A 27,506-nucleotide genomic window follows, 5' to 3' on the forward strand; every position below is an offset into this window, starting at 1 on the left:
CGGTGCGCTTACAATCTAAAGGCAGGCTTTTCATTGATACTGAAAGAGCAGGAATGACTTCTGGATTCAAAGCCTAAATTTCAAGCAGGATGGATGTCCAAGTGCTGCCTCCTAGAGCCTAAGAGAAGTCACTGCACATTGAGTTTACAAGCAATATTTGCAATTGCCAGGTAAAACAACAGGATCTGTAACATTTAATGTTTACCAAAGTTCCTTTTTTTCCCCCAATTATTAAGCTACTTTGACAAGTTTTAACGCAAGTATACATGGCTTACAAATACTAAATGTTTATATAAAAAAGGGAAGAAAAAACATGGGGAGAAGTCTGTGGACAGAGCTGTACATGTGGACGGCTGCCGGCTTCAATATTGAGCTCCAAACATTTCAGGTTTTGAAGGGGAATTCTTTACAGCCTGGAAGACCTCTGCAAACATTTCTTACACTCAATGTATCCTTCAGAAAATCCTCTTTAGAGTGATTTCTAAAACCAAAGCAGGTGAAAAAGTCATGAGCAAATTGCATTATTGTCTATCAAAAAGGTTTATAGTGTTGATTCTCTTCAAAGATCTAGTCTGGCAAGGGCCAAACAAATAGGAGACCTATTTCTTAATAGGTTGGAGACCTATTAAGAAACAGCTCATAGGAAATATGCCACCAAAGAAGAAAAAGAAAATTGGCTTTGGGTGGTACATATTCTTTTGGTTGCCAGGATTAGCTTCAAAAAGAAAAAAAGAAAAGAAAGAAAAAGCAAAGAAAAACTGAACTAAGGGAGGATAATCCTACGACTACCAAATTCCAGGCTTTAGCAGAAGGATGCTGGTCTGTGTTGAAGAAAGTAACAATGTGTACAAGCCTGCTGTTTGCTCTTAAGGCCAAAATAGAAGGCGACATTTTGAGGCAAAGCATGTTTTCTTTCTGTTGCTCAGAAGTAGCCCCCTGCATCAAAACTTGTTCAGCATCCCAAAACATGCCTGGCAGGTAGCTTAGAGGAAACAGCACAACAAAAGGAACAGCCCCGTCTGGCCTCACACGGACCACTCGGCTGGACATTCTTCAAGTCTTATGCACGTCTGGATGATGTAAAATCAAACAGTGTCAGGTTGTTTGTATGTTTTTTTCTCATTCTTGTTTTTTCAGTTGTTGTTAAGGGGGATGAAAGAATCTCAGCGCTCTCTTGCTGTCATGGCTGAGACAGTCTTGATGGAAGAGACGACCACCAGGTCTCTTGGGTCAATAAAGCAGCTGTAACAAAGGTCTGGATGTAGCTACAGTGAACTTAAGAGTCTCTGAACATAAATCAACAGTAAGCTTTCACCCCAGACCATTATTGTCTTGAAGAAAACAACAAAAAGAAAAAAGAACCAAAAAACTGAGAAACTAAAAACTGTCCATTTCTTGACTTGACACTTCACTGGTGCAGAAAAGGGGGAAGGAGGAGAAATGAAACAAGGAGAGACGCATCCTGATCAGGATCCAAGAAACTGGAGAAGCTGTCCTTGGTGCTTTCTCCTCTGAAACACTACCGGGGGGGGGGGGGGAGAAACAACAACAAAAAAAAAACGGTGGACATATGATCGGTATCAAGAGGAAAACCACTCTTTGGCAGCAGCCTTTAAACCGACAACTAGTGGTTGACGAGTCCCTGTAGCATCATCATCAGGCGCCGCGCCCTCTTGCTGAGCGGGCTGTGGGGGTCCTGCTGCAGGAAGGCAAAGAGCTTTGGTCTGACCTGGGCCAGCACGGATGACATGTGGTCTCTGGTCAGGGGGTCGCTGTGGTCCAGATTCATTACCGCATCCTCCAGGTAGCTAAAAAGGAGGGAAAGAGAAAGAGGTCAGATAACAATGAACACCTACAGAGGCAATGGCAGGCTCAAGGAAAAGAAAGCGTTTGTGGTCATTTGGTGGAAAAAAGGAAAAAAAAATTTAAAAAAAATGGGAAAATTAAAAGGTTTGCATATACAACCTGAAACTTCATTCCATCAGCAGTAAGTTATTAACATATAAAAGCACCAGAAGGACAATTTGCACAAATGACAATTTTGGGGCTTTTGAGTAGGGATGCCAAAATCATTTAACATTGAGGGCCACATACAGCCAACCTTGATGTTAAGTGGGCCAGACAAGTGAAAATGCATTTTCTGACAGCGTAAAACATGTTTAACTGCACATTTAATCCCTGAGATATCCTAATATAAGATATAGTAGTACAATTTAAATGGCACATCTGAGTTTTTCTACATGATTAATGTGTAAAATTAGAGGGTTCTGGTAGCTCACTACCCAGATCGTCCCATATTTATAAAACCGTTTTTGTTGATTGTTGTTGTTTTTAAAACTGAAATTTCTATAGTAGACACTAAAGTAATGACAGTAAAATGTTTCTGTCATTTATTTGTCATCTATTACTTATTTATTTTGGTGTAGTATGCATGGCCGTGGGAGAGGTCTTTATTAGCACGAAAAGCTGCAAAACGTGTAAAAACAAAAAAAAATACTGTTAAAAGTCAAAAAATGTATGCCCTCTTTCACATTTTGTAAAGCTGTCCAGTGGGCCAGATTGGAGTCTTTAATGGGCCACTTCTGGCACCCGGGCCTTATGTCTGACACCCCTGCTTCAGAGGGAGAGCAAGCCGAGTTCTCATTTTGCTTTCAAAGTTTGAATGTCAAGCCTGTGAACATTGTGCTTTCATCAAACTGCCCAGCAGAAATCAGCCTCACCTGCCTCCTGTCCTCTCGCTCGGGATGCACTACACTTAACTCCTGAATTAATTGTAAGAGTCAGACATCTGGTGGTGAGAGTGTCCAGCTGTACAGTGGAAATGACCATTCATCACCGTGTCCGGAGTGCTACCTGATCCCAGTCTAACATTAGAGCTGTTCCCATGTCGCCAGTTGGTCTCCTGCCAGAGCCCCACAACTCACAATGCAGGTCTATCAAATCCCCCTCAGCACTGCCAGCGCACTGTTTAAAGGGGCTTTTAATGTCACTGCACATACCAGCACAGATACCGAATGTCTCTCTGAAAGTTAATGTCTTGCCGAAGTTAATTTGGCTGTAACTGCATTTTGTCAAACACCTCAAAAACACATATTTAATTGTTTTTCACGCTGCCTCAATTGTTCTCGTATCCATTTGTGCAACAGTGTGTACTTCACAGCTAGCTAATGATGCAGCTAAGAGCACAGATTTTGTGCATAATGACACCCTCTGTAGTCCCAACAATCCTAGCTGTGCTTTGGGAATCTTTTATGAGCTTCTTCTGAAATACTTCTAATCACATGTCCTGAAAACGAAGCCTGAAGACAGCTCTGTGGTATCTTTACCCGGATGTGAACTACAATTTACTGCACATACTGTGTACTTGACAGTCTGATTTATTTTTGCTCATGAGTGAAAACTTTCCTTCATAATTAAAGTTAGCCATTAAAGGTAAGAAACAATGGTGTTAACTGCTTATAATCTTTTTTTTTTTTTTTTAATTTAAAATAAAACTCAGAGCTATGATTTTCTCAGTCTTAATAAGGTTTCTATAGTGCACTCTTCTCTGCAGATGGCACACAAAGGTCCACATTAGCAGCTGTAGTGTAAACTGAGAAACAAACAGATGATGTGGACACAGCGCGATGCTGTAAAGGGACTCAGAGACAAAGAGGTTTTCAGGGAGAAATGGGTATGAGAGGACAAGCTCTTCTCAGAAGAGAGGGGCACAGTGAGAGTGCTTTCTGATGTCGGGCTGTCCATGAATATTCTAAACGATAAAAATCACAAAGGGGAAAAAAAAAAAATCAGCTATTTGACTGTAAAAACTATCATTCAGTTGCGAGGAGGGAAAAAAGCAGCACTACTGGGTCCTGTCTTGCTCTGAGCTGCACCAAAAGCTGAGTTTCTACCAAAAAAAAAAAAGTTGCCAGGGGCATTGAAAGAGGATAATCCACCTCTGATACTTTATGCTGTGTGGCACAGCGGGGAAAGCTGCGTCTCTCTCACTGCTTCAGACAAGATACAATACCGCGTGTACAGGGAGAGAGCTGAAGGATTTATCCTACTAAATTTGCAGAATATACAGATATCAGGTGAAAAAGTGAAAGTAAAGTCTGTTAAGTCTTAATAGATTATAATAGAATATAATATACATTCTATTCTTAACCTAATTGATTCACTAATTTTGTGATGTGCAAATATCCAAACCTTTGCCTATAGAAGCAGTTGCTGAATGAGATTTTTGGTCATATCTGACTTTCATCTTCTTATATGACAAACTGAAACAAGAAAAATCAAAAAGAGGACCAAAAAAAAAAGTACAAAACTGAACTACATGGGGGGAAAAAAGATACAAGGACGCAGCAAGAACAGAACAATAGAGTGCATCCAAAAACTGCAATGCTATTCATGGGATCATCGGCGTTCCCAGGATAGCCATGCAGCAGGGCTACAGACGGAGCCGGGTGATGGGGTCAGCACTTTAGCACCGTTTAGCACGTGGGAGATGGGGAGTAATGAACATACAAAACAGATTAGATGGGCAGCAAAAGTTTAGACAAAGACAAGCTTTATTACTGACTGAGGGGAGCATAAGAGCCGGCGTGTGTGGGAGAGAAGACATCGCATGCAATTCAAAAGTTATAATTAAGACGTTATGTGATGACATAAACCTGCACAGTTCACGGGTTTTTGATTAAAATCTATGACGTTTTCCAAAATTACAAGTTATGCCTGCTGTATCACAGGACAGGTCTTACATCAAACTACAATGGTGTGAGACAATAATGAAATTATGATATCCTGCAATGAAGAGTAAGAGTGCTCAAACTGTGCATTCTTCAAAGTGGAGACAGTGCATGGATTTTTAGTATTCAAACATCACAGGATTTTTTATTCACTTTTATTTAGTGAATGTCTCCTTTTAGTTAAACTTCAGGCTACTTGCTTATTCAGAATTTACCTCCCCACAGCAAGGCCAAGTAATGTTTGGGAGTTATGATAAATATGTGCATTTAATGTAGTGCTATTAAAAATGTGTCTATTGTTATTGAGGTTTATATCAATAAGTAAGCTGGATAAATTTTATAACTGATAACCTAAAAAGAAGGGGTAGGGTTAAATAAGTGTTTCCTTGTTCTCACTCCTTTTGGATATGTAAACTAAATCAGATTCAGTGGAGCACTGTAGTGTATTTTGCTTTATTTTTATATGCTTTACTATTTTTTCCTAAATGACTATGTATATTATGTACTTGATCAAAATAAATAGGAAAAAGAAAGATTTTTTTAAAGGTTTTCAGCACTACAGATGTTGGAAAAATGCAAGAATAGTAAAACTATATTTAAAGTGCAAATAATGGCACAACATTCCTGAGAATTTATGAATCATATTTAGTCGTCTTTATGTTTAGGAACGAGTGGACTTGAGAACAAGGCTCAGTGCTTCTGATAGAGGTAGCAAACCCAAGGTTAACCTTCAGCTTGAGTTTCCTTCGTCATCATTTTTCAATTACTGGAGGGTAGCTTCACATTAGATGCCTAAATCTAATAAAAATAAACCGGAAGGCACACCTTAAAGTTATATAAGATGCTAGATTTGACATTTTACCTTTCTGATCTGGCCTGAGGTCTTCTTTTTTTCCCCCTTTTCTTTTAAGTTTCAGTGATGCCAAAGAGAATTCATGTGGCTAGGTCAGGGGTGGGCAATTCCAGGCCTCGAGGGCCGGTGTCCTGCAGGTTTTAGATCTCACCTTGGGTCAACACACCTGAATCACATGATTAGTTCATTACCAGGACTCTGGAGAACTTCAGGACATGTTGAGGAGCTAATTTAGCCATTTAAATCAGCTGTGTTGGTTCAAGTACACATCTAAAACCTGCAGTGACACCGGCCCTCGAGCCATGGAGTTGCCCATCCCTGGGCTAGGTGCTGCACCGATTCTTTTTGATGGAGAGATCATTAGTCCAGAAGTTCAACAACTGGTTGAAACTTACATTTGTCCCATTTTTACTTCTGCTTTTCAAAACCGGAGACAAAATGCTTCCTTATTCATCTTATCTTACTGTTAATTACAAATAAACATTTATGAATCTGGAAAAATACAGCCTCGATCAGTTGCCAGTTAAATAAAGCTAAATTTGCTGACTGACAATACACAAATCTCTCTGCTACTGAAGCATCTGCCTCCTTCAGAGATACTGTAGTCATGCTGAGCCTGGTCCTGTGTACTGTAGCATGCAGCCCTGAGCACTGCTGAGTTTACCTATTCTTAGGCTGAAAGTGATTACCCTGATATTCCTAATAACCCAGAATAAATAAAGATTCTTAACATGTATTGTGATTGCCAGTTCAGAAAAACAAGAGCAACTAGTGGAAAAAAGTTTGGTATAATACCACCTGCTGTACTTTATATGATCGACCAACCTGTCTGCCCAGAAACAACAGGCCAATGGGGATGCCACAACATCTACCCAGAGACCTTTGTGTCACACCTGAAACTGAAATGGTAAGTTCTGTTCTGAGCAAGCATGAAAGCAAATAATTTTTTCCAGTGTAGTTTTATTCACTTTCAATTTTTGTTTAATGGTTCAACCTTTGTTCAGTCATTATGACATTAGTCTAATCCCAAACACAGAGAAGACTCACATCCACTAAAATCTGTGAACGGTCATATCTCACTGAACAACTACAGTGTAAGCCCAACTGTGTCTACTGTCTTCTGGCTTTCTGTGTCTGTTTACATATTACATGCAAATTAATGAAAAAGGATGTGTTCTCTTTGACTCCAGAAAAAAAAGAAAGAAAAGCCTACTGTAAATCTGTACCTAGCTGCCAAAAATGACAACCTTTGTTTGCTCACCTGATTTTGAGCTCAGAGCGAGTTGTGAGGTTGGAAGAAAGCTGCTGGATGAGAGAAAGCAGCACGGGCTGGCTTAGAGGGCAGGGGTGCTGTCCGAACACCTGCTGAGAGTCGATGGTCTCACACACATACAAGACCAAATTCAGATCAGTCGCTGACAGAGCCTGTAGAGTAAACCAAGACGGGGGGTTACCAATTTAACCACTTACTTAAACTTAAATTCGGGTGCAAATATTTATATATATCTCTTTCCATACAATAAGCCTCTTAAGGAAAGGTGCACTCCATCAACAAGCAAGTTATTAATGCAGCATTTCAGTGTCAGTCCCATCCTGACTTTGAAAGCTGGATTGAGAATAGGTAACAATAGGCCGATCAATTCAATTCTATGTCGTCTGTGAAGGTTCTCAATCATCCAGGTCATCGTAGTCTGCGCCTGGACTTCTTTAAGTTTCAATTCTACGTCATTTTCCGTTTCCAAAACATCAGATCCTCAAAAGTTGTGAGCAAGAGATCTAACATAATATGAAGGAAGCCAACAATCAAGGATGAGCAGTTTGGAGGTACTTTGCATCAGCTACACCAAATGAGATGGCATGACCAAGCTCAGACAAAGCTTTCCATGCTAAAATTGAATATTAAATTCCAACCACAAAAACTACTAGATGTGTTTAGAACACAAAATCTTTTAAACATTGCAGAAAATTAGTAATTTTAACTAGCATGTAAGCTTAGACGGGGTAGTTTTTCAGCTTAAAAGTAGAGGGGAAACGTGTTTTACCACAATTCATAGCATTTTCACATACAAAGTCACTTAGGAGTAAATACAAGCATAATGAATGCCTGCAGCACAACAAATGCACTGGTGGGGTTTGCAAGTGGGACTGTGGAGTAGTTGCAGGATAATGGCTTTCTCGGCCCTGGTGGACATACATGCATATGAGAGTTACAGTGAGTTGTATGCAGTTGCCTGCATTAATTAGTAGTTGGAAAACACAGCTCAGCTGCAGAGGAAGCTGCAGTGCAACCTTTAAGCCTGGTTACATCAGTGTGTGCGTGTTACCTGCTGGAAAGCCTGATTGAGTTGGCCCTGCTGGAGGAGCTGCAGGATGTTCGTCTGCTGTGTCTGGTAGTCTAAATGTGCTGTGGGAACTGGTGTGCCGGCTGCCGACCTCATTGCCTGCATGATGCTGGAGGTGACTACTGCCTGCTGCTCCTTCATCGCTAGGCTCACCTCACCTTTGACAATCCGCTGCACATGGCTAAGAATAGACTCCTGCAAGCTGAGCAGGGAAAAGAAGGACAGTTATCCTTCAAAGTGGAATGAATCTTAAACAAATACGCTGCAGTCTATTTTTGTGCTTTGGGGAAAATCCTTGCCCTTAACCTACAAGATATTGGCTTAAAAACTGACTCTGCACAGTTTGGCGTTGTCATTTCCTTTTCAAGAGTTTTAGTGGGCCAGCTATTTTCTCTCTGCTCTGCTCCTGACAATCTATAAACTCTAGAGGCCTTGAAATTAATTGCAGGGGGAACAAGAGACCTGATCGAATTGATGTTCTTACATTAGCCCCAGGATTAAGCTTTGCTTGTTTTTACTCTCCAATCTATTACACACCTGCTCAATATGCAGTAAGTAAAGCCATAGTGGTACATAGGTATTTGCTGGTATGCGTAGCTGAAGTTCAAAATGTCCACTTGGAATGTAAGTCAATGCTGCAAGATCAATAAATGTGAATAACATCACTCAACAACAGGACTGTTTTAAATACTGATTTGCAAGACCATCTTTTTTTTAATGCTGTAACTGAAGTAAAAGAATAATAGAGTGTTAAGTGACAAACTAGAAAAGTAAAAGGTAAAGTAAAGTAAAGTAAAGTCACGCACAACACAGAAAGGTAAAGATTCATTTACTTTTTTTATGTGGGAAAGTCACACACGGCTTACACAGTGGTAAACAAGGAACAGCTCAGTTACATACTTTCCCACCATCATCTGGATCTGATGCTGGACTTCAGCCCGGACGTTAGCTGTGATGTTGTTGCCCAGCTGATCAGTGGAGCTCTGGAAGTTGTCGATCATCTGCTGGAGCTGGCCAATCATGGGGTCTCGTGTATCCTGGTCTCTCTGCTTTCTGTTCTTCATATGAGTCTCAAGCTGCTGGATGTCTACAAAGATGAAAGTCAAGAGCAAAATCTCTCATCACGCAAGCAAACACATCTTAAATACTGTCACAACTCTAGCGAGCAACATTTTTCATAATGATATGAAATGAGTCAGTGCAACATGAAAAGGCTCTCTTGCTTGCTTCCACTGGCTCATTTTATTTGGAGCTAGTTTGCCGAGATGCAAGTGTTGTGTGCAGATGTGACCCTACATGTGACTGCTAGAATGACTAGTGCGGGAGGATTACAGCATTATGTATCATTAATTATTATACATTTGATGTTATTGCACCATTTTAAACGAGTAACATTTGGGCATTAAAACACTGCTGAAGGCAGATAACACAGCAGTGCAGATGTTAGTGCAGCAATCACAAAAAGCGCGTCAATTGCCACTTTCACAGTTACGACAGCCTGGCAACTATTTGAGGCAGACCCACTTTTTTTTTCCCCACTTGTAGTTCTCAGAAGTCTCTTTCTGGTATGGAGTAGGTATACTTTCTCGGGATAGGTAGAGATGTTAACATTTGGGAAATGTGTTTATTAATATTAGCTTTAAATGGAGGTAAAACATGGGCAAATTCAAGTGAACAGTGAAGTACAGAATTTTCTTTTCTTACTGAGTTAACTAGCCACTGGTGAGCTATGAAATCACTTAAGAGTTTCTATTAGCAGTATGAATTGGGGGGGGGGGGGGCTGGAAGGTTATGTAGTTACCTGAACCGGACAGCAGTTTACTTACGGTAGTCCCCCCAGAACTGCTTGGCACCAAAGCAGGTAATATTTACAAAGCAAACCTTGGATTAATTTTAAATTAGAGGAGCGGAACTGTGGCCTCTCTGTGCACATTATAAATTTTAAAAAAGATCAGGTTGCAGCTTCCAAGAGTGGGCGTGAGCGCAATCTCAGAATAAGCAGACTGCTTTTCAGCACATCAGCTGGGTCTGTAAAGGCATCAGTACAAAAGTTGTCCCTGAGATCTTTCAGTGAGACACTTACTTAATTAGACTTCCACATACAGCTCCTTATTTCAGAGCTAGACACTGAAAACATTCAATATGAAGAAAGCAATAATGCTAAGTATCCAAATAAGGTCATCAGCCATTGTAAGCCATCGGGATGCCTTTAAGAGAGCGTCCAGAAACTTTTAAAGCAACTGTACATCTAATGATAAATGTTTAAGTTCACCTAGACAACATGTCCTGCAGTGGATAATTACATAGCTTGATATTTGTTTGGTGTTTTGTACAAGTTTATCATCGTCCTTCATTTCCTTACATTCTTGTGTGCCTTGTTTGAAGCTGTCGTTGATTTGCTGAAACATGGACTGGCAGCCTCTTTCAAAAACAGGAAGCACAATGCTCTGGAAGGCATCTTTATATGCTGCCTGGATGGGGCCCTGCATCGCCTCTGCTGCTGCTCGACCAATCGCATCCGTTGTGTTCTGGTGAACAAGAGGCAGGGAGAATAGGTTGATGTAGAAAATACACAGTAAATAATCCTAAAAGGCCCATCCTGCATAGCAGTGAGGAAAAAAAATACAGACAAGTGGTAAAGTAAGGCAGTCACCTACCTTCGATTTCACCACTTTGCCAACATTGTCCTTCAGGGTGACCTCCACAGCGGTCAGTTTAGCAGCAATTGTGTTGTTCAGCTGGCCTGTCACTGGCTCCAAAGTCTTAGAGATTGCTAGAGAGGGAAAAAGACAGATTAGCAGGAACCCCTCTATAATTAGGCATGTGATCGAGGCTGGAGGCAAAGAAAGACAGGAACATCTCATCCTCGAATACGAGGGCAGGAGAGGCGAGGCAGGAACACATCTCTCAAGAGACTGCTTAATTTTAGTGTCTCAGTCCAACACACCTCAGCTGCCTTTGCTATATTTAACATTACTTATGCCTCAAGATGATCTCAAGCATTAAATAACACAGTAATTTATTGATGTACAACCTGGTGTGCACTTAAGATTTTGGCTTTTTTGTCAGAGCTGGAAAAAAAACAAACAAAATGCAGCTTCACAGAAATTGTAGCCTTTGTTAATAACTGCTATATCCATATTTATATTCATCAGTGATTTGTAGTGTTAACCTCATGATATTTGGTTATTAGCAAGGAAAAATACGAGCTATTCTGTTCATAAACCATTTGCTCTTCTTTGATCAAAATGCCAATAGATCAAAAAAGGTGAAAGTAAAAAAATTTCAAGTTCTTAAAACTTTAAGCTTACAAGACAAGTAAGCTGAACCACAACATCTGTGCAACTTAGATTATACACACCGCAGAAAAGAACACCTTAAGTATTATTAAATATACCTACAATAAACATTTGCATATCAATAACAGAAAGACTTGATAAGAGACCCCAGAGGGTGGGACAGGGGTTTAACTAAGTTTGCAGCATTTGCAGACTGGACATGTTTCAGTACATAAAGATCTTCCTGCTCCTCAACTTACAAACATTAAAATGGCTCAATACCACCATCATCTGGAAAGAGAAGTGACTGATCTAACGATTGCCTGGTGAATCTATTTAGTCTGACTCAGACTGTATTATCGGTTTTCAATGTTGCTGTTAGAGACAATTGTAGGTCTAAGGAGGTTGGGGGGGGAAAGGGTCTGGACTTCTTGAAGACGCTTCCCTTCTCACCCGAGAAGCTTCTTTAGTTCTAAGAGCAATTGGTGGAGAGTCCCACATGGACCAATTGCTCTTGCAACTGAACAAGCTTCTCAGATGCGAAGTTAAACATCTTCAGAAAATCCAGATGATTTTCCTTCCAAGCTCCTTAGACTACAATGACCTGGATGTCTAAGAACCTTCACAGACATAATTGGTATACAACAATAATTAACATCCCATTTGAACAGACATCTGACACTTAAAAGTAAACATCTGTACAATTCAAAAGAAATGAAAAACATGAAAAAAAATCATGAGAAACATCTTAAAAATGTGTTATCAATACAATTTTTTTCCTCATCACTACTAGATATCAAAGAGATAGTACTCCCCCATACATATGAACAGGAAACATTTGATGTATTTATTTCCTTTATGTGACCTTTTTAAATGTATGAATCTCAGTGATGCTTAGCAGTGAATGGCACCCATCATGCTCTGGGAGTGTGTTAGGTGTTTTCTTACTTTGTGGGACTGTTTTCTTCATTTCGTCCCGAAGCACTTTGTCCATTCTGTTGGTCAGAGCTGAGCTGAGGGCATGGCTGAGATGCTGGCTGAGTTGTTCCTGAAGCTGCTGCTGATGATTCTGACTCTCTGCCAGAACTCGCTCAAGTCTGCGGTCTGAGGTGAAGACAGGTCAAGGCTCACAAGAATATGATTGTAACCGGCTCATTGCTAAAAATGCAAGCATCCTGTAATGATAACGATTTCAAAGATGTGGCTAAAAGACATTTAAATCTTTGCACAGTCACAGCTGTTCACTGAGCCTTTGGTATAAAATTTTTCTCAAAACATTTCTTTTGGAAACACAATTTAAAAAAAACAAACAAAAAAACAAAAACAATCATGAGTGAGTGAGAGATTACTGAAGGATACGTTCTTGCTCCTGGTGATTTGTCAGGACATGTTCCACCTGAGCCATAATGGAGCTCTGCATGGTTTCAATCTGTCCCCGCAGTTCAGTTAACTCCCTCTGCTGGCTACGCAACAGCATCATCAACTCGTCCTGTACTTCTGCATTAAACTTTTAAAGATGAGGAGAAAAGCTGAATTAAAAGAATCCAAGAATGAGAAACCAAAGAGCTGCTGAAACAAACAACACGTTATCAAATAGTAATAATTTACAAGACATTATCAGTAACAATCAACTCTCTAAAATTAAAAATAAAATAATGCACTTACTGCACATAAAGGCATGACACATCTAACCAACATAAAAAAGGGAATTTTTCTTTTAGGAATTTACCTGACCAGAATCCATTTGCCTGGACTGTGATGACTCACTGTAAAGATGAGACACAATGTTTAACTAAGTACTCAATACTACTTATAGCACACTTAATACTACATTAATGCATAAAAATCAATTTGTTTCATTTACCTAAACTAATTATTTTCTGACGTTTATTAGTTTTAAGAACTTTATTATAAAATAATATTTGGCTTAAATTAAATGCAATAATGCTAAAGAAGACAAATAACTCAATCCTGCTACTTGATGTAGACAGCATGAAAAAAAAAAAAACATCAGTCTACCTGTAATTCAGTGTGAGTAATCACTTTCTTTTGCTAGTCAACACCCTATAAAATGCTCATACACTGGTCAAGTCTAGACCAGTGTAGACGCAAGACATGCAGGAAAAAAAAGGGTACACTTTGCAGCTACACGATCGGGCGTGACGTGTAGCTGCCAAAAGTTTGATCTGTTGTCCCCCATACCACATTTTGACTGGCTCTGGTTTACTAATTCAACATTTGAGTCCCTCACTAAAAAGTGTGGCCTAAAGAAATGTGCTGATCTATGAAAACATCCTTACCAAAACCCCAAAATAAAGTCATACCTCAATTAACAGTAACAGCTTTAATAGTTTCTGGGATAAAAAAGGGAATACACAGACTACAAGATCATGTCTACAAATTTTAGTTGTCCACTGAATCTTACTATGTTTACTTAAGTGAGGGAGTTAGATAAACTGTATTCAAAAATTTTCTGGCTCTCCTGTGACATATGTGACGCAGATGTAAATATGTGTGCGTGTGAAATTTAGCTTTAAACCCTGTTGATCAGTGCTCTGAATCTGTACGGATTTTAAGATATATGGAGATTATTTTTAGATTAATGCTTCCAAACTGATGATTCTGTTAAAGCTATTAGCTGACTACAGATGTGTGAAAGGTGTTCATAGTGAGACTAAACCCATTAGTCCTCTGATTTGATGCTGGGACGATTGAGCCATTTCTTATTTCCATATATACCTCATGAAGGTCGAACAAAGTGTTTTAATTTCACCAAACTATGATCAAAAAGGAAGATAGTTTGCAGAGGCGCCATCTAATTACTTACTAATCTAAGGGTTCTCTTCGCTGTCGTCCTTTTTATTAGTTTCTGAAAACAGCAACATCTTGATGCTCAAAGTATAAACAAACCTGTCGTCTTTCTTGATCTTTCTCTTTGGCTTTGGCGATCCTCGTGGTGAGGTTTTCCAATCATTCACCGGTAGTCTATGTGAAGATCGAGAACCACAGTTTCCAGAGGATGACGCCAGACTGGCCACCTCATCATCAGGGTCACTGAGTCACGCACAACACAGAAATGTAGACAGTAAGTCAGCTGCTGTAGCCTCTAAAGCAGAGTTTAGACCAGGGGTGGGCAATCTCAGTCCACGAGGGCCGGTGTCCCTGCAGGTTTTAGATTTGTCCGCGAACCAAAACAGCTGATTTAAATTAGCTCCTCAACATGTCCTGAAGTTCTCCAGAGGCCTGGTAATGAACTAATCATGTGATTCAGGTGTGTTGACCCAAGGTGAGATCTAAAACCTGCAGGGACACCGGCCCTCGTGGACTGAGATTGCCCACCCCTGGTTTAGACCACTTGTTGTGGAATCAGCTGAAAAAAGTCAATAAAATCAAACCACTGCTGCGCCTTGAATGTGCAGCGCTTTATCATGAGTTTGTTGCTCATGATAAAGTCCATTCTATTGCCTGATTCATTTGCATAAACAAATAGATGGTGGGTTAATGTATGTTACCTCTGCTCGGCTCCAGCGTCCTGACTATCATTCTGTGGCAGGTGATATGAGCGTCGATGGTAAGGTGAGCTCAAGTGTCTGTCCTGTGACTCCTCTCTTGAACTGCAGCAGGCATATGAGACAAACACACCAATACTTAAATTAATAAAAAATAAATAAATAAAAATCTTCACAATGCCATTTTCATTGCAACATAGCATGACAACCTGATGTGTACGTGAAACTACCTGAACAAAAACCAGGGGTTCTACACTGAGCTGAATGTTTTATACACAGAGAAATCAAAACAGGCTTGTGAAATGTTTCACACAGGATGGGGGTTCAAGTATTTATATGTTAGATTACACACCAGTCAACAAGTCCGTTGTCCCTGAGACTGTTCCTGGTTTCTCTGGTGATATCTGGAGCAGCTGGCCAAGGTGTGTGGCTAACGTTGCCATCTGAGGACCCTCCTCCTATCACAGGATTTTCCTGTGATAGCGCATTCTCAAGCAGAGATGGTGTGTGACTCAGTCTGGACTCAGACTCTGCTGCCCCACCCACAGGCCCTTCTGCACCTCCAAGTTCAAGGGCCAACAAGCTGTAACACAATATATATTGGCTTATGTAATTTAGAGAGCATTTCTGGACTGGGAAAATAAAATAAAGTAAATATAAAGACAACACAAATGTACATACATTAAAACAAGAAAGTGAAATAAAACTGCAGAATCAGGATCAACGGTAATTATGGTTATGTAAGGTTATGGAATAAGCAAGCTGTCAAACTGGTGACATGTACAATGTTTTCACATTACAAACACATTACCATTTACCATATCGCTTGCACAGTGATCTTAACTTTGACATTATTACCATTGAAACAAAAAGACAGAGCTGAGGTTGCGTTGCACAAATGATAACACTTAAGTGGATTCAAAATAGTTTTAAATGTTTCCACAACTTTTTGTTGTCTCTGTAGCATTACAACATCCACACAGCTCTGACTCCACTGACATATAACCAAAGCTAATCTAACATTACGCACATTAGCCAATCAATGTCCTAACTGAAACATTTCTTATAGTATAATAAATGCCATCAAAAAATAAAAGCAGGGTTGCACAGATGCAGGCAGTGCAGAAACATCCCCCTGCAGCCAACGACAGAACATTTAGCATCTGCTGCAGGGAGTTATCAAGAGCAGCCCTAGTGAGGAAATAGAACTGGTCGGGGGCTGCTTATATCTGAATTTGATGTCACAAATGGCTGCAAACATGAGTGGCTCATTGAGAGAAATTGTAGGATTCATGTGGAAAAGAAAATATACAAGGAGATTGTCTTTTCTCACACCCTGTGCTCAAAAACAGTGAGGAAGATGGTTTTACATAATGTGCTACTACCCTAATCAAATGGAGTAGTAAACATAAAAGTGTCAAACTTTAGTTTAAGTGGATCATAAAATCTCAACACTATTATTTCTGCACGCTTTTTAATACTCCTAATCGCTTTTTAATTTACATACCCGCTGTTGTTGGCTGAGCGTGGTGAGGTTAACAAGTGCAGTGCAGAGGCAGCAGAGGCCATGCTGTCTGTCTGGAGGGCAGAAAGAGGTAAGGGATCCAAGCTGGACACTAGTCCACGCTGAAGCTGCAGGGTCTGAGAGGCGATTTCTGGCATGTCCTGGGACATGGCTGTGGATGCTGAGGAGATGACGTCAGGGGAGCGGGCTCTAGTTGGAGATGCCAAAGGTGGCAGGAGTGGAGGATCTAGAACCTGAGAGCTGTCGAGTACCAGAGGACCACTAGGGGTTGCCAAAGCCTGGATATGAAGAATAAGAGTTTATTAAAATAAGTCATGTCATGAAGAGAGGGGCAAGGTTGGTTGAAGTAGGAGAGTGGTTTAGATCATACCTGCAGGCTCTCGAGTCCGGGCAGTAGCACAGTGGAAGCAGCTCTTGGGCTGCTGGTGGAGGCAGAGAGTGGCAGCCCAGTACTGCTGTTGTCAGCCCTGTTAGGACTCTGACTTGCATCCTCCATAGCTCTGAAAAACAAGCATACATATTCCCAAATGTAACCAAAACCAAAACAGTAGGGAATTATTTGTATTCAGCTGTTAGAGATAAATGGAGTCTTTAAAGTAAACAAAACATAACAGAGGCTTATTTTTTATAATTAACAACTGGAGACTGAAAACAACCCAAAATCATTCGTCTTCATCCCTGGCTTATTTGAAATAAGTACAAATCTAAAAACTCCACATCCTGGTAAACATAATCTGTAAGAACAGCATTCACCAACCCAAACTGCATGTTATAAGGACACAGATGATAAAATATCATTTGTGATATCATCTTCACACTTTCATATACTAAAATTTTCCGTTTTCAAATGAATATATAGAGAATTCTTAATTCCATACCTGTTCGTTGAGTCAGAGTTGCTGCTTATAGCTGTCACAATGGTCAGACTGCTGGCACTGCTCCCTGGAGATGCTGGTACCTGAAAGGATGACAAAAAGATGATCTTCAGGCAGCAAATATGATAGAAGGTTTGGATAATCACTGTTCAGTGTTTATAAATCGGTTTAACTGAAGCGCATTGCAGATAAGTTGGGTGCTTCACATCTGAACCCTGTTCGCAATGATTATATTTATCCAATATTTTATTGACTTTATTCAACTGGGACTGTAGAAGGCTGGGAGACGGTGGAGGGGTGTCCCTTGACTGGGTAACTGGTCCATCAAGGGGCTAACACAGTGTAACATTCAAACCTACAGCTAATTTGGACTCACCAGTTAACCCAACATGCATATCTTGAGACTATGGAAGAAAACCAGAGCATCCATAAAAGCAAAGAGCTAATAAGGAACAATTTGTCCATAACTAGTCCTATTTAGTTTGCACTAGTGTGTATTAACAGGGTGTTGAGTGCTGTTGCCAGCTATAGACCAATATGTGGGCGAAGGTGCTATTCACCGTGTGACAAATCAAAAGAAGACACATGGTGTTCATTTGCTGAAGCTGTAACGGTTTTGGTCGTTCTGTAAACTTCAGAAATTTTTTAGACTCATCAATTTTCTTCTCATCAATCTACACAGAATATTCATAAAGAGTGAACAAATACAAGCATTCTAGTGTCTTTTTTAAATACAAATTAACATAACTAATCTATATTACAAAACTTGCAATTAATATCCGATGCCCAAAGATGTTTATCAATTGTCTTTGAGATGGTTCCTCAAACTGACTGCAACCCACTGGTGCCTAACTACATTCAACACCTATGAGTTTAAAACTTATAGCTCACAGAACCAAGCTGTGTGGTTGAGAACAAAAGTGTGTCAGGGCAAAGACCCAAGAAGATTTGCTGTTGTCATTGCTGCCAAAGGTGCTTTAATCAATTATGAAGTGAAAGGTTTTAATACATTTCACTTCATAAAAACACATTGAAATGTATTAATTTGCAATACTACATTTGCAAATGTAATACTTAAAATAAACATTTTTTGTATCTTGTGGCGTATTAGGTCTAGTTAGATGAGGTACAAAGAATGGAAAAGGTTTGAAAACTTTCTGACTACAGCGTAAGGATAAGTTCATACTGAAGTGCTCGGTGTCATGAAGGCATCAGGAGTCATCAGCTTGGGCATCACTCCGCTGCCGGTGCCCGAATTTGACAGGAAGTCTGAGGGAGCAGGAAGTGATGGGATCTTCCTTAGATCAGTCTGTGAGCCACTTCCTGAATCCTTGTCAGAGCTTTGATCAGTGAGATGATCTGAAAACCCAGCTGGAGACATAAAAAGTGAAATTACTTCAATTTTGTGGCAGAATTTGATCTAAAATAAATAATTTTTAAATGATGTATAAGCAGATATAAATAAATTTGATTTCAAAACTAAAGTAAATTATTTATGAGAGAAGACTAGAGGTGGACCAAATGTGGAGTAATCATACAAGTTGCCTTATTTTCATTGAATTCGTCCCTCTCAGCATAAATACTAAATCCTGTCAGTTAAAGAAACTGCTATCTTACCCAGACCATCCTGAGAATCTGAATGAGGAAGAAAGGCCGCAGAGTTGGAACCTGCATTGGGCTGAAACCAAATCTGAACATCCTGCAAACTCCTGCAAACATATAAATGTAGAGACATTAAACAAAATTACTAATAATTACTGATACTGCCATACAAGATCTGCCATGTGTAAAACAAGCAGCAAGGTGCCTCTGCATTGACGACTATAGTATCTTTACTCCAAATAGAAAATAGCACACTTGTCAGTCTTTCGACTGGGTTGGCTGCTTTCAAAGGGTGGATGGGTACAGAGAGACATGGTGTACAGCACTGTTTTAACAGAGAACAATTACATGCTATATGTCCTGTCCTTCTACAGAAGCTTTCCTGTACAGTAGATTTTTCCACAGCACCCACCCAGTGTTGGAAAAAAATGTCAGCTCCAACACAAGAGACTGACACTAGTCACCAAGTACACAATAAGTGTGCACATCTGCAAGCAATTCCATGGAAGTATACGGAGCTTGCTGACTGGATGAAAGGCTCCTTTACAGAAGAAATCCAATAAACTTGGCTGACAGCAGAATTATGAATATGTTAAACTGAGCATGGTTGCCCATTCTATTCTATTTTCAAGAAAAAAATATTACAACACAAAACAATATCAGTGAGTCCTATAAGAAAGTTAATCACTGGTGTGTACTAGGAAAAAAAGCACATTTTGGTCATTCAGTGTGCATCATCACTGACCGCCTGTAAACCAAGATGTCCTTTAGAAACTGTTAAAGCGTTAAGTTAAAGTGACACAATCTTAACACTTTTCACAAAAAAAAAGGAAGAAAAGAAGAAAACTCACTTGGTGTGGACACAGTAGAGTTTAATCTGGATTCCAGATTTGGACTCTGTGGGTCCTTGAGTGCCCTCTGGAAAAGATACACATGAAAAACATGTGGCATTAATGAGGAACAAACATATTTAATTTCAACTTTGAAGATGGCTTAAAGCAAAAAAAACAATTCCAATGTGTATGTGCACATGTCTATGCACATGCATGTGTCTATGTACCCGTTGTCATGCTTTCACTCTCCTCCTCAGCAGGAAGGACCTCAGTGTGCCGCAATCGACACTGGGTAACATCACGTACCCCAAAGCTGAGCACAGGGTGGGTCAGCAGGAACTCTGACACAGCTGTGAAATTTGCCTTTCCTTTCTCCAAGTCCTGTCGCAGCTCCATCACATATAAAACCTGCAACATCAGCCAAGTATGAAACTAAGCTTAGGAGGAAGTGGTAACATAGGTAGCCAAGAAAGTGGCATTGTTCAGGGACTTTCACAAACAGAGCAGGTTTCCTTGTACACTTGATGCGTGGTCTTTGATCAGTGTGTCTAGAAAGGTAGTTAATTCAGGATTTGTATCTTTTGTATTGATGAAGTGTACCAATTAATTTACACAAAGTAATAGAAAAGTGAGCACTTTAAAAAGGGGGTTGCACAATATGATTTCTCACAATGATTACTTGCTTAAAACCTATTTTAAAACATTTGTGCTAACCTTCCTTTGCACATCAGTGAGGATCAGATACTCAGCAGAGAGGTCCAGGCTGGCCTTGAGGCTTGGCAGAGTCGATGAGTTTAATGGATCAGGGGAGAACCTTTAAGAGAAAAGTACTGTGAAATTACTATCTTTGTATGTTGTCCTTAAACAAATGGTTTCAGCTAAAATATCAACAACAGTCATCACCAAATGTCTTCAGTACGAGAATAATTTTACTTTGGGACTAGTAAAAACCTCTTTTGTGGGCCTTCCTGGCAGACATTTTTTTGCTTTTACAGAGCATTACTGTTAGACCAGGTTTGTACACCAAGGCCAACCAGCCAGATACTGGTTTGGAATAATGTTTCCCTTAAGACGTGAGCTTTTTTTTTGACCATGTCCTGATTTCTTTAAGGTGTACTGGAGTTGTGCTGAGGTACTGAGGGTGCAAGCAGGAAAAGAAAAAAAAAAAAAAAAAAAAAAAAAGAACTCACAGCTGTTCATATTACATTTACTAACTATTCTTATACATGCCTTCTGCCATCCCATGCTACATTTATAATAACGGTTGAGAAAAATATAAAATGACTAAAAAAATAATTAGTGCTTTCAGTGTTAATTTTGTTAAAATGACGTTAACGCCATAACTGCATTAACGCGGCAAATCTCCGTTAGTGAGTTAATGCGGCTCCCCCCGTGCGAGGGGCTGCATGGCACTAACGCCTTAACGAGCTAACATTAACATCATTTTAACAAAATTAACGCTGGCAACACAAAAAAAGTATTTCAAATAATAGACACCTGATGGTTTGTAAACAGGTCCAGGAAACAGTGCACCACATCTTCAACTCCTGGTTTTGGTCAGCTCCAGTTATCAGAAATCGCCAGAAAGGAACCCTGTAATGAATAGTAAAAGGAGACAGAATTGGCAATGAGAAGAAGAAAGAGCTAGAGATGCACTTGAATAAAAACCCACTAGGACAGCCTGTGATAAATTTGCACTGTGAGTTTGTGTGTGCAGACTCACTCGGGATCCTGCCTCTTGTGGTTGTCACAGAAAAGAAGACAGGAGAGAGGACGTCCTCCATGAGGCCGCAATTCATGAAGACATCTATTTTTAAGGAAAAATGCAAAAGTGAATAAAGGGCAGAGGTGGGGAAACCACATAGAAGAAAAGGAAAAAACAAAGTTGTAAACCATTTAAGAATTAATTAATTGGTTTGCTTACCTGGGTTTGTCTTGCCCGCCTTCTATGTATATCTGCCAGAACTTGATGTATCCATCATGGCTGGCTGTGGCTAACACGGTTCCATCTGGAGAGAGTGCGCCTTCACTGACTCTCTGGACAAACCAAAATTAAACAATGTTCATAGTCAATAATGCAATTCTCAGGAAACGTGAGACCTTAAGTACATTAGTTCCAGACATTTTGTTGTACAAACCAAGACAATGAAATGTGTCATGTTTATTTCAAAGTTTTTCATATGAAAATGAAGTCCCACCTGGGTATGCCCCTTGACTGCGATGAGGCCCTCCTTTACTTCTGTGGCATCAACAGGCCAGCTGCTGTTGTTGGCTCTCAAGGCCTCCAGATCCCATACCTCAGCCTAGAAAAGGGGAAACAGTAAAATTAGAGATGAAACATTTCTGCTTTTTCTGCAAGTGTTTTGTGTTTTAGCTGAGACACAGGATTGTATTGCTCTGTCAGCTAAAAATCAGTGAATGAACAACGACATCATTATTCCTCTGTGGGCAACATCACACTACTTTTTAATGTATGTAAATCTATAAATATTTATCAAATTTATAACAATGTCCTAGTGTAGACAACTAAGTACTCAAAGTTTTATTCTATTTCAAATTTCATTGGCTTTTCATCCAGCTCAGACAAACATATCTGTGTCAAACATTTATACCCTGTCTTCATGTAGAAGAGCCAAAGTTTGACTGGCATCATCCTGGTTCTCCTCATTGTCATCCTGGATGAATGGACACCAGATGAGGCGACGATGGGAATTCAGTGGAGTGTTTTCTGGCCGTCGGATATGAACTACTATCTGATCTCTATATAAAACATGGGTTAAGGAAAATGGGAGACAAGAATAGTTTTGGAATTGCTTCTGTAACTGTGACAAAAGCAGAGGTGAAGATCAGTGTAATCTTTAACTTGCTAGTTTAGAAGCAAACAGAGGTAACTAAGTAGTGAAGATACAGCCTTCATTGGCAGTATCCACAAACACACGCGTTCAGTTTCTCCTACATTCAGGATACAGTATCTTGTTGGCAGTGTAGGTGAGCTGCCAGACCATCAGGTTGCCCGCTTCATCTACACAGCCTAACAGAGATGAATCAAGGTGGGCGAAAGCCAGATCTGTGACGGCCCCGGTGAATCCCTTCAGTAAGGAACGCTCACCAAACTCCAAACTGAGGACACGAACCATAGCATGGTTGTTGGCTCCTGAGGGGAAAAAAATGCCCAAAGATAAACCAAGGAGCCTTTGTTATTATAGCATTGAATACACAGCAAATCCATTGAACAATGTTGTAAACAACCATAGTATAAATAAAAGTTTAATAAGTGGTATGAGCAACATTTTCAGCCCTTTAAAGTAATGGACTACAATGCATAGTAATTCTGGTGGAACATATGAAACTGAACATCTCAACTGAGCCTTGAGATCAGACCGTTCATAGTTTCCCATTATGCACTTACAGAACGTAACTGCCTTTATGCAGCAACATGAATTATCAAAGAGCTGATTAGCTAAAACAAAATTTCTTTAAAAAAGAAAATGACACAGAAAAGGACAAGAATTGTTTTTTCTGCACAGCAAAGGACATCCTTAGATCTGTCAGACCAGGGAGGGGGAAAAAAATCCATCTTCAGTCTTTATGCTGTGAAAAATTTCTAAATTGTGTGTGCACACCACTCCCAGAAAAAACAAGAGTAGATTGGAAAGCAAAAAGAAAAACATGCAAGAAACAACATCGGGGATCAGCAACAGAGATCAATTACTTTAACCAGACCACAACCAGATCTTATCAAGAAGTGTGGGTACAGGGGAGACTGATGCTGAGGAAACCATTTATAAGGACAAACAATTTGGCAGCTAAAATTAAATTTTAAAATGAACATGCACAGAAGGATTTTTGGAGATTTCGAGTGCATACTCCTTCATAGTAGACCTTTACGGCTTCATAGGAATAAAGGTAGAAGGTCTGTTCAGTCAAACCAGACAGAATATCAGATTGCTCTGAAAGTAAAGTTTGATATTCTGTCTGAAGTACAGTCTGAAGTATACAGAAGGATTTTGAATGCAAACTTATAAAGAAATCACACGAAATGTTCAACCTCCAACCAAAGAATATCTTGTGAAGACTTCACAGAGCGCTTCAATAAATCTAATCAAAGAGCAACTTTGGGATTCATTGCTTCAAAATGAGCTTGGATACTAAATTAAAAGCTCTGCAACCTGGAACAAAGAAGAAACCTCTGTGTGTGTGTGTAATATATACATTATTATTATTATTTATATTTATATTTATTTTATTTATTTATTTATTTTTTTTTGGGGGGGGGGGGGGGACTGCGCATACAGCGCTTTAAATTGGGACTGTATTCTAAAGCCACATACTATAATGTTATATCCTAAATGTCTGTGGTAGAAGCTCGTGTTGGATTATTATACCTCTCTTAAGTTTAAAGATGATTATGATGATTAACTTTTAGGAGCTGAAGCCACTCAAAAACACTGTACCTCTGATGGCGTAGGCCAGGAAGGCATTGGACACAGCTATCAGTCTGCCGTAATAATACTTGTGCTCCCAGTCGTACTTAGCAACAGGCTGAATCTTCACCTGAAAGAATCACAAAAAAACCATTGAAAACAGATGAGTAACCTCTGAACAAAGTTAATAAGGAATTAAAAAACTGACAAGGCAAAGAACCTCAAAAGCTGAAGAAAGTCTAAACGATGATGATCTGCGTTTTTATAACTGTACAATTCCATTTTCCATCATATCATTTTCTCAAATTATATGAAAACCATATCATTTGATAATGATATGACATTTTATGAAATGTTATAAAAAGAGAATAGGAGACTATAGTGCTCATAAAAATTAGTTCAGATATCTTTAGATAAATACTGTAGCTTATCACTTGTAAAAAAAGAAAAAAAAACAAAACAAAACACCATGTTGAGTCATCACAGATACAGGCTCAGATAAAAATAACAGCCACAGTCAGAAGTACTGACTGTCTCCAAATTTCTAATTTGTTCTCTTCACCAGAGCTGCCAGGTTGTAGCTGATGATTTGGTTTCTTACCTTGTTGCTGCCTCGAGCCTTGCTGTTGATGCTAGAGTCTTGGCTTGCCACAATCTCCACATTGTTAGAAGTAATTGGAATACAGGTAGAGCCATCATCACCAGAAAGGCAGCTGAAATTGCAGCACATTGATTCAGTTAAAAAAATAAAACAAAACAAACAAACAAAAAACTCAAAAGTCCTTGTAAATATGACACCACTAAGCAGGCTAAATGAGAAACTCACATTATCTGACTCTCCTGAGCACTGCTGAGATCTGTGGAGATGGGTCTTGTCGATTCTGACATGGTTGACCGGTCAGTGCTCCCCAGAAGGCCTGTTCCCAATAACCCATTCAGCTCTCCATTAAAAGATGGCTTTCTACCACTTTCACTTGAATTTCCATCTGAGAAAGACAATGAAAGTAGGAGATCCAGCAGCTGCAAAGAGCTTGTGTTTGTTCTGGGGCTTCCTTACCAGCTTACTTTTGACTCATCTCAGAGTCTGACACAATCATGTCACTGATACACAATTGTACAGTGATTTTAGACTTTGCAACAAAACAATGAGTCACATGCAGTCTCATAGTGATACACACAATATTCATTACAAAGTGTAGGACAATATTTTTTTTTAACCTATATTTTCAATGGCGATCTATTATGCTCATTTCCAGCACATATTTTTCTGAGGACTTAAGGCACTCTAAAATTATGCTTATTTATCTTATACAGGGCCTTGATGCAGACCCTCACTTTATTTGTCTGAGAAAAAGGCTGTTTAAGAAACCTTCCCCTCATTTTAAGGCAATGTTCTTATGATTGGCAGCTCCTCTCAAACAGAAGAATTAACAGCAGGCAAATGGGGTTTGTGTGCTCACAACAAGACATGTGTGTCTGATATTACCATATTAAAAATATCCATTCCTACTGACATCATACAAAGCCTAAAGCAGACAAAACTTTCCACATGTAGATTAAACTGAGTCTTGGTAAAGGAAAGTTAAACCAAAAGAAATTTTTAATCTAGAACTGGATTTAAAGTATCCCTGGGAAACAGAGCCTAAAGTTTTAGACAACAAACAAAGAATTCAGGTCGTAGTATGTTATGTATTTAATACTTCTGATTCTCCACGGTTTATAAGCATTTACTAATGAAAAAGGCAGCAAAGTAAAGAGACGTTAAGGCGTAATATATGCTACTTTTCCATTCTGGTGTTACTTCAAAGTGTGCAGAAACGGTCAACAAGTAGTGTACTGGTCTGAGAGTCCAATTTCTACACCTACCCCCAACATAAAATACTATGACGTAAAGATAATTAAGGCTAACACAGGTGCAAAATACTGAGTTCCTAAAATCAGCACGTCTTCTTCACACTACATGATAAAGTTGGCATGCAATACATCGCAAGTGAGACAAACAAACACACGTGAATTGGTGTTCCCAAATTAGTAAAGTAAGTCCACCCTTCTGCGCAGTTTGTGGGGGCTTGTTCACACCAGTTAAATGCCTCACATTAATTAAGGACAAAGGTATAACCACTTTTATGGCTTCGGAGTAAAAACAAGTTAATTTCTACTAGACGAAATATTTACCTAAGACACGCTTTTTTTACACCAAAAAACAGATACACACATACGCTAAGCTCCTAACCGAGCTAACACTGAGAATGATAAAATACTTTACGACGCAGTTAGCACTCCAACATTACGACGACCCGATACACTTTCGCGGCTCCGCGGAAATTAGTGTTAAAACAGATTCAGTGACACGCAAACTGTGTTTTCACGCAAAAGCTGCAGTTGACCCTGACTTCGTTTCAACACAACTAAGCGGCACACCACATCACGCTGGCTAAGTTATTTATTTAGCTAGCCAGCTAACTAGCATTCAACTAGCTTCTGCGGCCTAAACCAGCGCAGGCGCTTTCGCTCACGGCCCCCACTTACCGGTGCTGTTCCCAGGGCGGTCGAGCTTGAGGATGTCCCGAAGATGCTGGGTTGCACCCTCGATGTCTATATTAGTATTGGACGCCATGGGTGAGGGAAAGGGGAGCTCGGGTTTGTTCAGGGGAAAGGATGAAATTTTGTTTCCTGCGATGCTGCTGTCACTGTTCACCCCGAGCAACCGTCTAAACTTCCGTTTCGTCCGCGCAATGGATTCCGACTTGTCATTGTGTCAGGTCAATGGTTCCCACCTCGAACGCTACTGACGTTCATTTTTTCCACGAGAAAACACCAGTCACTAACTTTGTTAGATATTTGAGTTGAATTATTATTATTGTCCTTATGAAATTTTTGTATTTATTTTTTGTTAGTTTTATCAACGGCGTCGTACATAATGTCTCCTTTTAGCAGCTGTTTTTGGTTTGGTTTTGTGTTGTGACATAACGCTTTTGATCATATCAGACCAGCAGGCGGCAGCTAATAAAACCTTTATGGTCCCTAAATGTCAAAATGAGCAATACATGTATGCATGACATTGTGAGAATGACTGAAAGAGGGTTTCTCACTGAGGCTCTCTGGTGTTACAGAATCTGGCTCTTTAACTCAGGGTGTACTAAACATCATAAGCTCACAATAAGACATTTCTTCAGATGACCGATAATTTCAAATTATATCTATAATTTCGTTGGGCTGGTCTTAAAACCAACCAGGGTCGTGCTAAATTTGTTTTTACAATTCCTAGTGTTGTTTTTAAACATCCTTCCAAATTTAACTGAATTTTGCTAGTTTGGTTAATTGGTTATTTCTTGGTAGTAAAAACATACCGTCATTTAGACTGTGCAGACTTTAAATACATGGTTTGAAATGTGAATTTATACTGAAACTACATGGTCCCCTTTTAAAAACAAAGTCATAAAATGATGGACACTGAGCATCTAGCTGATCTTCTATTAATCATCTAAACAAGAAAAAAAAAAACCTAAAGACAAAACTAATATTAACATTTATG

The 27,506-nt window shown here is 39.6% G+C and overlaps 1 protein-coding gene across 1 annotated transcript; it reads right to left on the minus strand.

Annotated features, from left to right (window-relative positions):
- Positions 1–224: 224 nt before the first annotated feature.
- edc4 (enhancer of mRNA decapping 4) lies at positions 225–27,456 on the minus strand. The gene is made up of 30 exons (XM_040035205.1): positions 26,501–27,456; positions 24,798–24,957; positions 24,573–24,684; positions 24,002–24,101; positions 22,515–22,701; positions 22,160–22,307; positions 21,746–21,850; positions 21,472–21,584; positions 21,271–21,354; positions 21,045–21,140; positions 20,262–20,361; positions 19,775–19,955; positions 19,566–19,632; positions 18,730–18,821; positions 18,299–18,483; positions 17,116–17,195; positions 16,608–16,737; positions 16,220–16,515; positions 15,065–15,295; positions 14,716–14,817; positions 14,114–14,257; positions 12,933–12,969; positions 12,563–12,710; positions 12,152–12,307; positions 10,583–10,698; positions 10,288–10,453; positions 8,826–9,012; positions 7,908–8,127; positions 6,845–7,008; positions 225–1,808 (listed from the first exon to the last, which is right to left on the minus strand). The coding sequence occupies exons 1-30, from the start codon at positions 26,586–26,588 to the stop codon at positions 1,625–1,627; spliced, it is 4,179 nt and encodes a 1,392-aa protein (XP_039891139.1). The 5' UTR covers positions 26,589–27,456; the 3' UTR covers positions 225–1,624.
- Positions 27,457–27,506: the final 50 nt, after the last annotated feature.

The sequence above is a fragment of the Simochromis diagramma genome, unplaced genomic scaffold, assembly GCF_900408965.1.
Source record: "Simochromis diagramma unplaced genomic scaffold, fSimDia1.1 OVJJ01000333.1, whole genome shotgun sequence".
NCBI lineage: Eukaryota > Metazoa > Chordata > Actinopteri > Cichliformes > Cichlidae > Simochromis > Simochromis diagramma.

Bases quoted from the DNA above. Each gene is read 5' to 3' on its own strand.
- edc4 (XM_040035205.1), bottom strand. From the start codon at position 26,588: ATGGCGTCCAATACTAATATAGACATCGAGGGTGCAACCCAGCATCTT. The intron at 21,141-21,270 runs GTGAGTCTGCAC...TATTCATTACAG, and splicing joins CACAAGAGGCAGGATCCCGA to GGTTCCTTTCTGGCGATTTC. The intron at 12,711-12,932 runs GTAAATTCCTAA...CATCTTTAAAAG, and splicing joins GGCAAATGGATTCTGGTCAG to TTTAATGCAGAAGTACAGGA.